The sequence below is a fragment of the Heptranchias perlo genome, chromosome 14 (assembly GCF_035084215.1).
Source record: "Heptranchias perlo isolate sHepPer1 chromosome 14, sHepPer1.hap1, whole genome shotgun sequence".
NCBI lineage: Eukaryota > Metazoa > Chordata > Chondrichthyes > Hexanchiformes > Hexanchidae > Heptranchias > Heptranchias perlo.
In genome coordinates this window covers 31,666,215-31,682,454 of record NC_090338.1, presented here as the reverse complement: position 1 = coordinate 31,682,454, position 16,240 = coordinate 31,666,215, and the positions used below count along the sequence as shown (strand labels likewise).

General features: G+C 40.9%; 1 protein-coding gene across 6 annotated transcripts in view; it reads left to right on the top strand.

Moving 5' to 3' along the window:
- macroh2a1 (macroH2A.1 histone) overlaps positions 1 to 16,240 on the top strand; it is a 48,057-nt gene that overhangs the window by 14,062 nt on the left and 17,755 nt on the right. The window contains exons 3-7 of one of the 6 annotated variants that reach the window (XR_010965658.1): positions 550 to 656; positions 1,144 to 1,344; positions 4,305 to 4,415; positions 11,247 to 11,346; positions 12,379 to 12,465. Coding sequence is in view for 2 of the 6 variants with exons in the window: in XM_067996217.1 (XP_067852318.1) it covers positions 550 to 656; positions 1,144 to 1,344; positions 4,305 to 4,415; positions 11,247 to 11,346 (519 nt within the window). In the remaining 4 variants the exon portion in view is untranslated. Of the gene's footprint in view, positions 1 to 549; positions 657 to 1,143; positions 1,345 to 4,304; positions 4,416 to 11,246; positions 11,347 to 12,378; positions 12,470 to 16,240 lie in introns of all 6 variants that reach the window. The other 5 variants (XR_010965657.1, XR_010965655.1, XM_067996218.1 and 2 more) reach the window with 5 other exon arrangements.

Here is a 16,240-nt window from a genome sequence, read left to right as displayed (position 1 = left end):
ACCTCTCCCTATCTCTGTAACCTCCTCTAGCCCTACAACCATCCGAGATCTCTGCGCCCCTCCAATTCTTGCCTCTTGCATATCCCTGATTTTAATCGCTCCACCATTGGTGGCCGTGCCTTCAGCTGCCTAGGTCCGAAGCTCTGGAATTCCCTCCCTAAACCTCTCTGCTTCTCTACCTTTCCTCCTTTAAGATGCCCCTTAAAACCTACCTCTTTGACCAAGTTTTTGGTCACCTGCCCTAATGTGGCTCGGTGTCAAATTTTGTTTGATAACTCTCCTGTGAGGCGCCTTGGGACATTTTACTACATTAAAGGCACGATATAAATGCAAGTTGTTGTTGTACACATTAACATAAGGATAATTAAGTATTATAATGAACAATTCAGGTAATTACTTTTCACTGAGTGAGCTGCACATACAATATAGGAGTCTGTCTTCTAGTTGCTGATGCTCATGTGTGCCAGCTTTCCTTTGTTTTTTATTCTACATTCAGAGCAAGCTGATTCCATTGACTATGATAACTGAAACAGACTGATTATCTTTCAGCTGAAATTTTGGAATTGGCTGGTAATGCTGCTAGAGACAACAAGAAGGGAAGAGTTACCCCCAGGCACATTCTACTGGCTATTGCAAATGATGAAGAACTGAACCAGGTATGTCGCACCCTGTAAACTTGGTTTTTTTTTTGTAGTTTCCTCATCAAGTGTGAGAAAAAATATTAAAATTAGTCTGTTTGTGATGTATTGAGTGAGGTAGTTCAGGGGACTGATCGAAGGAGCGAAGTGACCCTAACTCTTGTGACTAAACAAATTATGGAAATGTGATCTACTAAATAGATATGCTCAATGGTCTGTAGGAAGAGTAAACAGAAACCCAATTGGTTGAATTTGGATTTACCAAAAAAAACTGAAATTGACATGTTGATTGTTGGAAAAGAGCTCCTGCAACCTTAGTGTTTTTTTTTGTCGTGGTATGGTCTTCTACAGCAGTGGTTCCCAAACTGGAGGACGCGCCAAAGTTATTGGGGGCACAAGGAGGAAGGTTGGCCAAGAACGAGAGCCACCGATGCAGCAATCCGGTATCAAAATGATTTATTGTAATAGTGGAATCATACCTCTAACTCTTAACCTCTTCCTGTAGCTGCTGAAAGGTGTCACTATTGCTAGTGGCGGTGTCTTACCCAACATTCATCCAGAACTATTGTCTAAGAAGCGAGGATCCAAAGGAAAGCTCGAAGCCATCATCACCCCACCCCCAGCAAAAAAAGCAAAATCCTCACAATCTACCAAGAAAACTGGAGGAAAGAAAGGCAAAAAGGGGGCAGGAAAAGGAGGGGCTAAGGTAGAACTCAAAATACACACTTTTTCTATATTGATTTTATGAAATTTTGTGCAAAGTAAAATAACCTTTTTTCCCCTAATAATTTCATCTCTTTATCTTTTTATCTGAACAGTGATGTCTACTTTTTTTTTCCTAGTGATGTCTACTTGATATGTAGAGGTAAACTTTGTGCTGTGATATGTAAAATTACTTTTTCTTAAATTGGTTTGAGTTTTTAAAATTTCACGGTCTTGTTCAGGATCTTATTTAAAGCTCATCTAAAAAGGAAAAATTTATATTAATTTTTCCAAGGCATGTTAACCCCCCCCCCCCAGTGGAAACAGCAGTTGCCGATTACGTACCATTATGAACACCACAGGCTGTGACTGCTAAAGATACTTGGAAGCAAGAGCTTCTCATTCCTGTTGTGTTGTGGTGACCGTCTGGTATTTGTAATTCTTAATAGTAACACTCAGTGTTATACAGCCTTCGGAATGAAACAATTTTTTTTCTGAAGAACTTTGACATTTTTTGAAGGCAAGGGATGTTGATACCAGGCACCCAGGTTTGGTACTGAAAACTCAGGTCAGGTACATACAGGTTGGTTGCAGAGTGTCATTTACAAACACTCTTCAAACACTCCCTGGTCAAATATGTGGGTTTTAAGGAGAGTCTTGAAGGAGGAGAGGCAGAGGGAATTTCAGAGCATGGGGCCGAGGCAGCTGAACGCATAGCTGCCAATGGTAGGGTGAAGAGAGGGGGGAGTACACAAAAGGCCAGAGTCAGAGGAGAATTCAGGAGGGTTGTGAGGCTGGAGGAGGTTACAGAGATAGGGAGAGACAAGGCCCAAAAGGGATTTAAACATGAGGATGAGAATTGAAAATTGAGGCATTGGGGGACTAGGAGTCTTAGTAGGTAAACAAGAACAGGGGTGAGCATGATTTGGTGTGGCCAGGATACAAACAACAGAAATTTAGATGAGCTGAGGCTTATGGAGAGTGAAAGATGAGAGACCGGCCAGAAAAGCATTGGAAAAGTTGAGCCTGGATGTGCCAAAGGTATGGATGGGTTTCAGCAGCAGATGGGCGGAAATAGGGGTGGAAGTGGGCGATGTTAGAGATAGAAGTAGGGGTCCTTTGTGATAAAGGATTATGGGTTTGGAAGCTCATCTCAGGATCAAATATGACACCGTGGTTGCAAACAGTCTGGTTCAGTCTGAGACAATGGCTGAGGAGAGAGATGGAATCAGTGGCAAGGGTTGGAGTTTGTTGGGGCGGGGGGCGGGGGGGGGGTAGAAGATGATGGTTTCTGTCTTCCCAGTGCTTAACTGGAGGAAACTGTGGCTTATCCAGGACTGGATGTTGGACAATCAGTTTGTCGACAGAGGCAGTGTACGGATCGAGAGAGATGCTGGAGAGGTAGAGCTGGGTGTCTTCGATGTACGTGTGGAACCTGATGTCTTCAGATGATATTGCTAAGGGGCAGCATGCAGAGGAGAAAGAGGAGGGGGCCTATGATAGATCCTTGGGGATCTCCAGAGGTAATGTTGTGGGGCAGGAAGAGAAGCCCTTTCTGGAAATGCTCTGGCTATGGTTGAATAGGTAAGAGCAGAACCAAGCGAGGGCAGACCCACTGAACTGGACAGCGGAGAGTCTTTGGAGGAGGATGGTGGGTGGTTGACTGTGTCAAAGGCTGCAGACAGGACAAGCAGTCACAGAAGGTGTGAGTTGTGACTTTGTTTAGGGCCGTTTAGGTGCTGTGGCTGGGGTGGTAATCTAATTGGAGATCAAGATGGGCACGGATTTGTGAAATAACATGTTCAAGGACTTTGGAGATGAAAGGAAGGTTTGAAATAGGGCTGTAGTTTGCAAGAACAGAGGGCTTGAGAGTGAGTTTTTTGAGATGGGATATGATGTCCAAGTGATTTACCAGCATTATCTTATTGAGATGTGCTGTATCCTTGAAACACATCAACAGTATGTGTTATTCTTTATGTTATACAATTGAAGTTTTTAGGGACAATTTTACACCAGTGTGCCATTTTGTTTGCCAATTGCTAGTGACTTTATTAACTGGGTGAGACTACCATCAATTACAATCAAGCCACATCACTTGAATTGAAGTGTCCTTATATTGGGTGATATGAATTGTAGATTTTGGATTTTATTTTGTTGCGTATTTCTATATAGCAGACCCTTGGATATATTGGAGGGCAATTGCAGATCTCTTGCATAAATCGGAGTGCAATAGCAATTCGCCATGTATGTTGGAAGGGAACAGCATACCCCTGCATATATTATCGTGGAATTTCATATATCTTTCTCCCCTTGCCCACATATTAGAGTGAAATAAAAGACTTCTTTATATTAGGACATAGCAGATCCCTTCCCCACATTTATTTGAAGAAAATAGCTGACCCCATATATATTGGAGACATGTAGCAGACCCTGTGTGTATTGGGGTAAGTAGCAAACCCCAATGTATATTGGAGGTGATGAGCAGATTTCTCATGTATATTGGAGGTGAGTAGCAAATGCCTGGTATATTGGAGGTAAATAGCAGACCTCCACTGATATTGGAGGTGGGACAGCAGGCACCCTCCCCGTATATTGAAGGGGAATAGCAGATCCGCTCTGTGTATGTTGGAGATGGATAACAGACCTAATGAATGTGTATATCGGAGGAGAATAACAGGTCCCTATATAAATTGGAGGGGTAAAGCAGACCCCATATTTATTTACAAAAAGAAAGGTACCTGGAAATTTATCATACCACAAATTGTTAGTGTAGTGATATATTTATGTATCCATTCGTAGAAGAAGCAGCAAAAAGAACAGAAAAACTTGACTGTCACACAGCAAATGGAGAGTACACTGAATTTCAGTGGGCAGGCTGGGATTTTGAGAATGAAGTAATTCTCCGGGTATATATAAAACATGCAGTTCTGAATCAAAGTAAAAAAAAATGTTTTCTTACTACAGAAGAAGCAAACAGAAGTCAGCAAAGCAGCGTCTGCAGACAGCACTACCGAGGGAAATCCTGGGGACACGTTTACCATTCTCTCCACTAAAAGCCTCTTTCTTGGACAAAAGGTACTGATACTTAGTAGCATGAATTGGCAGCATTCTTAGTGAAATTAGTCCTTCCTGCCTTCTTATTCGTATATTTAATAGGAATAGGCATGGAAAAGGTGTATTACGAAGTAGGTTAAACGCCTAAATACTGCTTCCCCTACAACATGCTACAGTTGTGTTTGTCATGCCAGTATATTGTTAAATCTCCAGTACACACTAAAACTGGGGCCATTTACAAAGAAAGTTAAGGAAATTTCTCTATTTCCAATTTCTTTTCCCACTTATTTTGTTGGTATATTTGGAATGCCATATAAATGTACGTCACTAATATTAGTTGTCAAAGGCCACTACTCCCATGAACTGTGGAAAACAGTTATGTTGTTAAGCATCACTTATAGCCCAAGAATGATCACTGTAGAGACTTGTAACTGAAGGAAATTGGCTGTTGATCTGCAGCTGATTTGAAAATGCCTAAACAGCAGTTGTACTGGTTAGGTCATTTTCACTCCCCTTCCTCTGGTTGTACATGTAGTGTACAGTATTTCAAAAGACAAGTGTTTACGTGAGAAAATCATTTTGTAAGAAAAAAATCTTCCATGAGAAACACTTCCTCTACCCCAGAAACTTTGAAAATTGCATTCTTCAAGCTTTTAATTATCTTAAGTAAGGCTGCGTCTGTTACTTGACCCTGTGAGGCTGCGTCTGTTACTTGACCCTGTGAGGCTGCGTCTGTTACTTGACCCTGTGAGGCTGCGTCTGTTACTTGACCCTCTGAAATTGATACCGAACCTTATTTCAAAGTTTCTTAAACATAATTGGCAGATTATTGTGACAGAATCACAATAGCTATTATGCCATCAATAATAGTAATTAAGTGATCTCATGCCTTTAAACAGAAAAACCCAACTTAGGCCAGACTTATTAAGGCCATTTGCCATTTTTCTTCCTCTCCCTAAACAATTATTGATATTTTTTTTCCCTGTCTAAATTATATGGGGTGGGAGTGATACACAGATATCAATAGTAATTGCCACCTCAAAATAGGAGGAAAACCCTTGTTAATGTTTAGGTGGGTGGAGGTATTGACTGCATCATGTTCAGTAAGACTGAAATATTTAATTGTAAACAAATGGCAACAGTCAGAGTCTGGTCGATACTTTTCATTAGTACAGAGTTGAAAGATCTTCCAAAAGAAGCTTTGTTTTATTACACTTGGGGAAATTAATTGCTCTGGTTGCTATGGGTACCAACATTGTATGCCTGTTCTTTTTGAATGCAATTATATATCACTACACTTAGCAACCAGAGCAATTCTTCCCCAAAGTTACTAAGCGACAGCATTGTTTCTACTGATGATGGCTGAGGCTGTTCTGACATTTCAGAAATACTCCCTACTCCCCCTTTCCTGGCATGTTTACATGCTCTCATAGAACTATCCAGCACAGTAAAAGACCTTGTGGCTCATTGTGTCTGTGATGGCTCTTTGCTGGAGCAATCCAAAACTAGTCCCACTGCCCTGCTTTCTTTCCATAGCCCTGTATCTTCCTCTGTTTAAAATATTTATTCAGTTTTCCCTTTGGCAAAACAATCTGCGCTCCAATATCCTCCTAAATAAAAAGATTTCTCCTAGTGGTATCACTCTTGTCTGAGCGAGAAGGTCATGGGTTCAAGCCCCACTCCAGAGGCTTGAGAACACAAGCTAGATGGACACTTCAGTGCAGTGCTGAAGAAGTGCTGCACTGTCTTTTGAATGAATCGCTAAACTGAGGCCCTGTCTGTAAGTGGACGTAAAAGATGCCATAGCACTACGTAAAGAAGAGCAGGGGATTTTAGCTGAGACACCGGGAGAACTACCCTGCTCTGTTTCAAATAGTGCTATGGCTTTACATCTACTATTCCTCACATGTTCCTCAACCAACATTACCAAAACAGATAATCTGTTCATTTGTCTCATTGCTGTTTGAGGGACCTTGCCATCTGCAAATTGGCTACCTGTTTCCCTACGTTCAGAAGAATAATTGGCTGTGAAGCGCTTGGGATGTCCTGAGGTCGTTAAAGGTGCTATATAAATGCAAGTTCTTCCTTCTTTCTAACCCCTCTCCTCACTTTTTTAGTGACAATTTTAAATTGATGACTCCTCACTACTGACTCTCCAACCAGAGACCATAGTCTTCAATCTTTCAATTTTTAAAAACATCAATTAAATCTCCTCCTATCCTTTTCCACTTCAGTAGAAATAGTTCTAGTAATCTCGGATCTTTCTTCCGCACAATAGCTTCTCATCCCTGGTGTCATTCTGGTGAATCACTCATGCAGGGACCTAATAATAAAGCATTGAGCCATTGGAGATAGCACTGGGGGCCTGTTTTTTGACCTAGGAATTGTTACTCTCAAATGGAATTAGAGTTTTTACTACTGATCAGTTAAGCATATTGCAGTGAATTGAATTGGTTCTGTTAAATTTTTTAAATCATATTTCAATTTTGTTGGACTCTTCAAAAAGGCTTTAGTGAATTAGTAAAATGTATTTAGATACCAAGGGGATGAATTTTCACGGGAGTTCTCCTGTTCATTCACTGTAACTTCGGTGGAAGAGCCGCAGAAGCCCCGGAAAAACGGTGCATCTATTTTTCTGGAGTTTCCGTGGCGCTCCCACCAAAGTTATGGCAGATGAGTGGGGTGACCCCATGGAATTTCAGCCACTGAAATATTGAGGTCCAGTACTGGTCAAGGCTCAGCTGTCTTAAAAGCTGCCTGATCCCTCAATGATTCTCTGGTAAACATTTGTAAAAATATTTTTTCACTAATCACTTTTTGAAATGATTAGCGAAAAAGGTCTCTGTGGAGACCTTATTCCTCCACTTCAGCTGTTTCTGTCAGAACAGTTCTGACGAAAGGTCTTCGACCTGAAAGGTTAACTCTGTTTCTTTCTCCACAGATGCTGCCTCACTTGCTGAGCTTTTCCAGCATTTTCTGTTTCTACTTTATAATCACCTCTGTTCTAACAAAAACGGTCCCAATTTGTCAAGTCTTTTTTTGTATTTCTAGTCCCTCATACCAAACAGCACCTTAGTGCATCTGCGCTGTCTGCTCTTTATTGCCTCAATATCTCTCCTATAGTGTGGAGTCTAAAACCGCACACAGTACTCCAACTGTGGTCTTACTAAGGTTTTAAATAGATTCACCATTACATCTTGACTTTTACATTCTATATCTCTTGCCATAAAACCCAGAATTCCATTAGCATTTTTATGGCCTTATCCACTTGCTGGTTTTAAGGTCTTGAGAACCTGAACCCCAAGTTCCTCTGCTCTTCCACATCACCCAACCTATTCCCATTCAAAGTTCAACTTTACGCTTACTGACATTGAATTCCATCTGCCACATTTTGGCCATTCCACCATCTTATTAATATCCCCCTTGCAGCTTCCTTTGGTCCTCAGAATTATTTACCGTGCCTTTTTTTAGTATTAGAATCATAGAAAGGTTACAGCATGGAAGGAGGCCTTTCGGCCCGTCGAGTCCGTGCCAGCTCTACGCAAGAGCAATCCAGTGAGTCCCACTCCCCCCCTATCCCTGTAGCCCTGCAATTTTTTTCCTTTCAAGTACATATCCAATTCTCTTTTGAAAGCCATGATTGAATCTGCCTCCACCACCCCCTCGGGCAGTGCATTCCAGATCCTAACCACTCGCTGTGTAAAAAAGTTTTTCCTCATGTCATCTTTGGTTCTTTTGCCAATCACCTTAAATCTATGTCCTCTGGATCTTGATCCTTCTTCCAATGGGAACAGTTTCTCTCTATCTAGACCTTCCATGATTTTGAATACCTCGATCAAATCTCCTCGCAACCTTCTCTGTTCCAAGGAGCACAACCCCAGCTTCTCCATCATCTGCAAATTTGAACACCAATCCCTCTAATCCTATATCTAAATAATTGATGTAACACAGTGAACAGAAGTGGTCCCAGAACAGAATCTTGTACGATACTGTTACCTGACCACTCTAAGAAATGCTCTTAACCGCTAATCTCTGTATCTTCCCATCTAACCATTTTTTAATCCGATTTGCTACCCTTCTCTTAATTCCATACCCCTTAATCTTCTCCACTAGAATCCTACATGGTAATGGTATCCATTGTAAAAAAAAAAAAATTCACTCCTCCCATGTAGTTCAACTAAAAATGAAGGAAAGAAAATTGTTTGGGCAGATTTATTTTTTAACAACAAACAGCAAATGATTTCAATCTTTAGCACTGGACAGGAGAGTTAATTGCATTTCAATTACAATAATTACTGCAGATGTATAGTGAAGGGTTTACTGAAGTAAAAAAACAATTAAGAGGACTGAGACTTTGAAAAGGTATTGATTTGACAGCTGCTTATATAACACCTGTCACTGCACCTTTTGTAAATTACTGAGATATGCTGCTTGGTTAGCTACTGCACAGTGGGTGCATTAGTTCTCCCATTGGCACAAACCTAGGTTTTTCGAACATACAGCTGAAGGTAGTCCATTCATTTTAATAAGTTACCATCGGTGCTAGTATTGAAAAACCTAGACTTCCCATCTTCAATTCTATAAAATGCTTCGGGAGCAGTGTCCATTTCTTAAAAAAAAAAAAATTTTTTTTTTATTCTCTCTTTTTAAGTGTGTGAACCTTCTTTTCTCCCAGGCCATGTGGCTGAGAAATTGGGCAGGCAACCTACTCCTGGTCCCCAGAAGTGCCTCTCTGCACCAAAGCTAAGAGGCTCCAGCGAATGCTCTGCTGAGCATTTTCTCTTATTTCCCTCCTACTGTGGTCAGAGGATAAGTGGGGAGTATTAAAATACCCTCCATGAATATATGAGTAATAGCACTGCTCCCATGTTCTTCTTTGTACATCAAATTTTTCCTCTAGTTTTTCTGATTGGCACACCAATATGACTGCACCAAGACAACATAAACATAACAAGGAAATTGTTTCTATAGCATTCCATGTTTTAACTCGTGCATACACAATTTTATATTTATTACTTAATCCTGCCTCAAGTTGCTTCTCCTTTCCCAGTCCTTTGCTCCTTGTTGTTTTTCTTTTACATCTCTGTTTTTCTGTGTTCCTTTTCTGTCTCTTCTGCAGTTTCCTCCTTTGCTGCCTACACACCTTGCTTCCCACAATTATTTTTATATGCAATGTCCTCCTTTCTCTCTCCATGCCTCTTACATAACTCCTGTCTGACTGTTTTGGCTGGTTTTTGTCCTGCCTCCATAAACAACTCTTCTGTTCTCACTATAAGGGATAGGTTTTGTATGGCAGCGAAGGCTAAGATTGCCCCACTTCCTATTGGCTTTCACTGACTCTCCTAATGAGAACAGGAGCAGACACTCCTGGAGGTAGATGATATGGAAGAGGATCGTAGAGTTGAAAGATAACACAAGGGCAGATTGAGGTGGAAAATCAAGGAGGGGGGGCCATACTTAATGGTCAGCATAAGGATGCAAAATATGATAATTGTTCTGTAAAACTGCAATAATCGTCCAATGTTAGACAATGATGCACCCTTGGGTACCTTACCACAGCAGCGCAGCTGAGATCAGGATTTCAGGGAAGGGGGGCATCAAGCCACAAACCGCCCCTCCATAACAGCCATGAGTTGGGCATCCTTACATGCTGCACACTGTGCTGTTTTGAGTTGATGCATTCAGACTAAGTTCCTTTTCCCCAAGACTACTCCATCATAACCAAACTTGCCACTTTCAAAAATAACTCACAATTTAAGGGAATTTTAAAATTTTACTGTAGGATACCTATAAATTGAGTAGAATGCCTACCTATCGAGTAGAATAGGCCTATACTCTCTGGAGTTTAGAAGAATGAGAGGTGATCTCATTGAAACATACAAGATTCTGAGGGGGCTTGACAGGGTAGATGCTGAGAGGTTGTTTCCCATGGCTGGAGAGTCTAGAACTAGGGAGCATTGTCTCAGGATAAGAGGTCGGCCATTTAAGACTGAGATGATGAGGAATTTCTTAACTCAGAATTGTGAATCTTTGGAATTCTCTACCCCAGAGGGCAGTGGATGCTGAGTCGTTGAATATGTTCAAGACTGAGATCGATAGATTTTTGGACTCAAGGGGAAGCAAGGAAAATGGGATAGGGCAGGAAAGTGGAGTTGAGGCCGAAGATCAGCCACGATCTTATTGAATGGCAGAGCAGGCTCGAGGGGCCGTATGGCCTACTCCTGCTCCTATTTCTTATGTTCTAAAATTGCTATACAGCAAATAGTGAAGACTTGCAAAGGCTGAAGATGACTGGGAAGCGCAGAATGAAATCCTTGAAAAAGGCTATAGATTTCTATGTCGTACAGACCAGGTTCAAAACATGGTCTGTGCTGAATTAGCAAACCTCACTACCCAGAGCAATGGTGGTAGTGCTACAATTTGGTGGAGCATCCTAGGTTGGGGAAGGGAAACACATCCAGCGTCCCTGCTTCTGATCACTAAACAATGATACCTACTCAAAGTGCATTTGAGCGGATTGGGCTTGGCTGTGATGTCCTCCACAGTCAAATTGCCTGCTGGCACTGGTGTTGGAGCTTACCCATGAAAAATAGCCACTTGGTCAAGCTACAGGAGGGCAAACCACCACTTATGGAATTGTACCACAGGGCAGGAGTAAATGTCTTCAGGAATGGAGGGTAAGGGAGAAAATTGGAGAGAGATTAAATTAAAAAGACTGTTTTTGTTTCATAATGAATGTTCTGTGTTTCCACAGAGCTTACTGTCCTTTATCCTCTGCTTCTGTGATTTGTTTTCCCCCCTTTGTTTTCCCCTTCTACCCTGTTACTTTTGTATCAATGCTTTTCCTTGCAGCTACACCTCATTCACAGTGAACTCAGTAACATAGCAAGCTTCGAGGTGGAGGCCATTATCAATCCTACCAGTGCTGACATTGAGCTAAAAGATGACCTAGGTAAATGAAATGTGACTTTGCAGGTAACGTTGGCTGGGAGCATTATGGAATTTAAAATGCATATTAGATCTGGGTGCTGAATGTGACGGTAATTGTTATTTAGTCCTCACTGGGAGATTTTTAAATGTTAACAGTGAGTACTTTTCCATAATTCAACCCAGTTCACCGTTACCTGTCCTTGTGGGTGGGCTGCACCATGCTTTGAAAAATCCTTCCCATGTGCAAAGCAAAGTATTTCAAAACATTAACAAATGTCTTTTCAAAATGTGCAATTAGTGGAAACGTTCCTTAAGTACTGCTGCCCTACAACATTAAAGAGATACTGGCTTCACCAAAAAGTGTTTGGCTAACCTTTTTGCTTTCGAGACATAGAACAGGCTTATGCCTTTTTCACCATGATGCCATCATATGCTACTGCTTTAGCTATGAGTTCCAACATGAGTTTTGTTGTCGTTGTCATATCTGTGTTTGTAAAGAAATGAATACAAAGGTTTTGCAAAACACTTTTTCATGAAGACAAAAAACCCCTTTTAAAATAATCCTCAAAATGTAAGCATGACAGATTAACAAAGTAACACAAAAAGCACGCATCATTTGTAATGGTATTTTTGCAAACCAAATTTTGGTTTGGTCACTGCCCTATATATCCAGAACCCTATGTTTGCCTCCATTGTTTGACTAGGATAAAAGAAAAAAGTAACTTTGCTTGACCTGGGGTGTAAGGATCTTTGAAAAATGGTTTACAGGATTTAGAAATAAAACTTTGTGATAATGTGTTGATAATGGGTAGGAACAGGGGAAGCAGATCCAGACTTTGAGACCAATGTTGGGACTGACTCAATTTGAAGGTCATTTCAGCTGATCATCAGGTTAAGTTTTCAGTCAGAAATGTCTCTGATTTGCTTGCCCTATACAGATTGAAATAATTGCTGTTGTTTGCAGGGGACCGTTTTGAAAGACTGCTGATGTTCCAGTCTGTCAGTTTTCTTTCTAGCATGGTTGATGTTCTGTATGTTTGTTTGCCTGTTATAGTTACAAGTTGTGCAGGCTGACATTGCAACAATTGACAGTGATGCTGTCGTTCACCCTACGAACTCCGACCTCTACACTGGTGGGGAAGTAGGTAATGAAACCTTCTGTGCAATGAGTGCATGTCAATCAGCGGCAAACTCCGTTCTGCTTGGCTATTTAGATTGGTACTTCCTGCTTCCAGCAACTTGTTGGGTTTAGCTGATTGAAATGACTAGTGTGGTCCCACAAGTTTTTTAATTTTTAATAGTAAATTCCCTTCTCTTTTTGGTGCTGATCGGATTGTTATTGAGTGGTGGAAAATGTCTGCTCACCTCCAGAATCTGGGTTTCAATTCAGCTTAGGCTGATGGAATGAAAATCTCCCCTTTCTGCTGGCTCTAAAAGCCTAGCAGGAAATGATTTTGGCCAGTTTTGACTCATTTACCAATGGGTATGAGCCATTGTGCAAAACTACCTAGAATTCCAGATTACTTATTTGCTACTTTTAAGTATACCATTGTTTTGCTTCATTTTGATATTGGAATGCCGCATTTAAATTAGACTAATGAATCTTATTGGAAGCAGACATCGAGTTTCCTGTTCTACGATTGTATTGCTGGAAGGATGAAATGACATACCAACTGAATCAAAAACTAACATTCTTTTAAATTTTTAAATTATGTACTGGTAAAGATACTATTTGATAATTGTTTCCACTGAGGTACTAGGCCCCAGAAGAAGCCCAGATGGCATCTTTACTGTAATTGCACTGAGTGGATGTGATTTGTAGCAGGCAGCATAGCTAATGGTGCATAGTGACCATAGCAAAAAAAAAATGTTTTAAATCATGTTTGAAATGTAATCCTTCTGCTGGATGTACTTATTTATTTTTGTGCTCATCAAAGTGAGATGTCAGTGCTGGAAAAGGAACACTTACACATTTTGCACACATTCTCTGCATCAAACACTTCTAGGTCAGATATAGCGTGGGTTAAATATAGAGTATCTACCCTGCTCGAGTTATGCACTTTCACCCTAACCTCAGAAGAGCATCCTTTCTACACCAACGTATTGTTTCCACTTTCCACATCTAACCTTGCGGCCTCTCTGTATGAGAGTGCTAATTTACTGCCAGCTTGTGGAATAAAAGTTTTTTGTGCTGTGAGCACGCGCTCCTAGGAACTTAAAAAAAAATTGTGGGCGATGCTGGCAAGGCATACATTGCACATCCCTAGAAAATGTGGTGGGGGGCCTTCTTGAACCGCTACCGTCCTTGTGGTGATGGCATTCCCACAGTGGTGTTGGGGAGGACTTCCAGGACTTTGATCTAGAGACAATGAAGGAACAGCAATATATCAGGATGGTGTATGACTTATAGGTGATGGTGTTCTGTTGGCGTCACTGCTCTTGTCCTTCGAGGTTGCAGGGTTGGGAGGTGTGGTCAAAGTAAGCTTGGTGAGTTTCTGCAGTGCATCTTCTAGATTATACGTACTGCAGCCACATTCTGCTAGTGGTTGAGGGGGTAGATATTTAATCCCGAGCGGGGTGCCAATAAAATGGCCTGTTTTATCCTGGATGGTGTTGAACTTCTTGAGTCTTGTTGTGGCTGCACCTATCCAGGCAAGTGATAAGTACTCTGTCACATTCCTGATTTAAATTTTGTAGATGGTAGAGTGGGTTTGAAGGATCAGGAGGTGAGCCACTTGTCACAGAGTATCCAGCCTCTGCCCTGCTTTTATAGTCACAGTGTTGATATAACTGGTCAGTGGGGACCTCCAAGATGTTGACAATGGGGGTGCTATTGAAGGTCATGGGAAGGTGGTTGGGATTTTTTTTGGAGATGGTCTTTGTTTGGCACTTGTGTGGTGCAAATGTTACCTGCCACTTGTCATTCTGCTGTAGACTGGGATAGGTTGCTTCAGTACTGAAGGAGTTGTGAATGAAGCTGAATACTGAAATCATCAATGAACAGCTCCACTCCTGACCTTACGCTGGAGGGAACGTCATTGATGAAATAGCTGAAGATGGTAGGGCCAAGGATGCTGCCTTGAGGAACTTTTGCAGAGATGTCCTGTGACTGTGATGACTGGCCTCTGACAACAACCTCCATCTCCCTGTGTATCAGGTACGACTCTAACCACTGGAGGGTTTTCCCCTTTATCTCCATTAAACTGGATTTAGACTGGCCAAATTTATTTCGTATAGGACCTTTAATAGCTGGCAGAGATTCTGGGTTGGATTCTCTCTTGGCTTTCAGAAGTGTATGAACAACATTTCTTTTTCTGCAATTGTCTCTTTTCCACTTCTGAAGCTGGTGGCTTATGTTCACGATATAGTTCCATGGGAACTGGCAGCTCTCCAGGATATTGTCTAAGTGGCAATTTTCATGTTTAAGTCTCATATAACGAATGTTGGCAGACCACTTGACCGTGAAGAAATTACATCTGGGCCCAAAGCCGTTCTCGCCAGCTGTTCACACCTGTACACTTTTCAACATGGACTCTTTGAATAATGATCAGGAGACAGAATCCTGTCTCAGTTTCCCCCACCCTCAGAAGCAGAATGGTTTTGGAATTGTACAGAATCCCTGTTCTGAAAGAATCTGTCGAATTTTTCTGTCAAACGTTGTTCCACCTATCCATCAGGGATTATGTAGAGACATTCCAGTGACACATTTGGTGCATTCCTTTTGTGTGCCATCTTAATGAGCTTATTCATTTCCCGGAAGGGGAAAGAGGGATTACTGCGTTGCCGATCAAGAAGGAAACCATGGAAGAATAAAATAAAGTGATGGTCTGTGCAAACGTCAAGTGACCAGAAATTTTTATTGAATTGGAATTTTTCCTGAAACAGACAACTCATCCCTTTTGCTCCTTTAAAAAAATATATATAAAATTTAACTCTGAGATTTTTTTTCCTCCGATGTATTCTTTCCCTCCTCCCTTCTACGCATGTGCCTGGCATTTCCCCACAGCTACACAAAAATGATCAGAAATTTAGCACGTGAAGAATTATGTTTATGATCTCGAATGCTACCACTCCTTGGCAGAGCAAGTTGGGACCTCAGTATATTGTGCCACTTCTTACATTTTAAAGTACTTGCAATATAGAACTTGCACTGGAAGGATCTCCTAAACTCATTGGAAATCACAATGTAATTTCTTTTTTTTAATCCACAATCACAATTAGAATTTTTGATCACGCTGCCTTCAGAGAACTCCGCAAGCACAGATAGTCGGGGGAGGGGGTGCTGAAACTCCTATACCAGCATTGCAGAACCACAAATATTTTTAAAATAAGGTCCTGTACATATAAGCAGAAGGTCATTTGGTAAGACATCTCATTAAAAGGAAATTCCTATTTAATTTGACAAATGTACTCATTAAATGTGGTCACACTGCAAAACTGTGTTTGTAATTCTGGTATTTGCTTTCTCCATTACTCACAGAAAAGCAAATACCACTGAACTTCTGAGCACCTCAGACATATTCCTAATAACTGCATAGGGCCCATGGTGATACATCTTTTAATACCATTCGTTTCTTTCCCAGTGAAAAATATTTTCAATGATTTTTTCTATTAAAGCTTGTAGCTTTTTAAAAGTTTCAATTATTCCAAATGTAAATATTTTTGGCTTAATGGAAGATAACGCTTTGTTACATTATGAAGTGCTCAGAGGGTTACTGTCAGCACTTAGTAAAAATGAGCTAGTGGCTGTGCTTTGCTATTTGAGATGCTGCATATTATAATTAAAGTAAATCCCAATGAATGTTAGAAAGTTTGAATTATATTAGCAAATGAGTTCCTTATTAAAACTCAATGAAAAGATTCTGAATCTGCTACTGGTGTTGCACCATCCTCATCATAGCGATCTCCTGTGTATG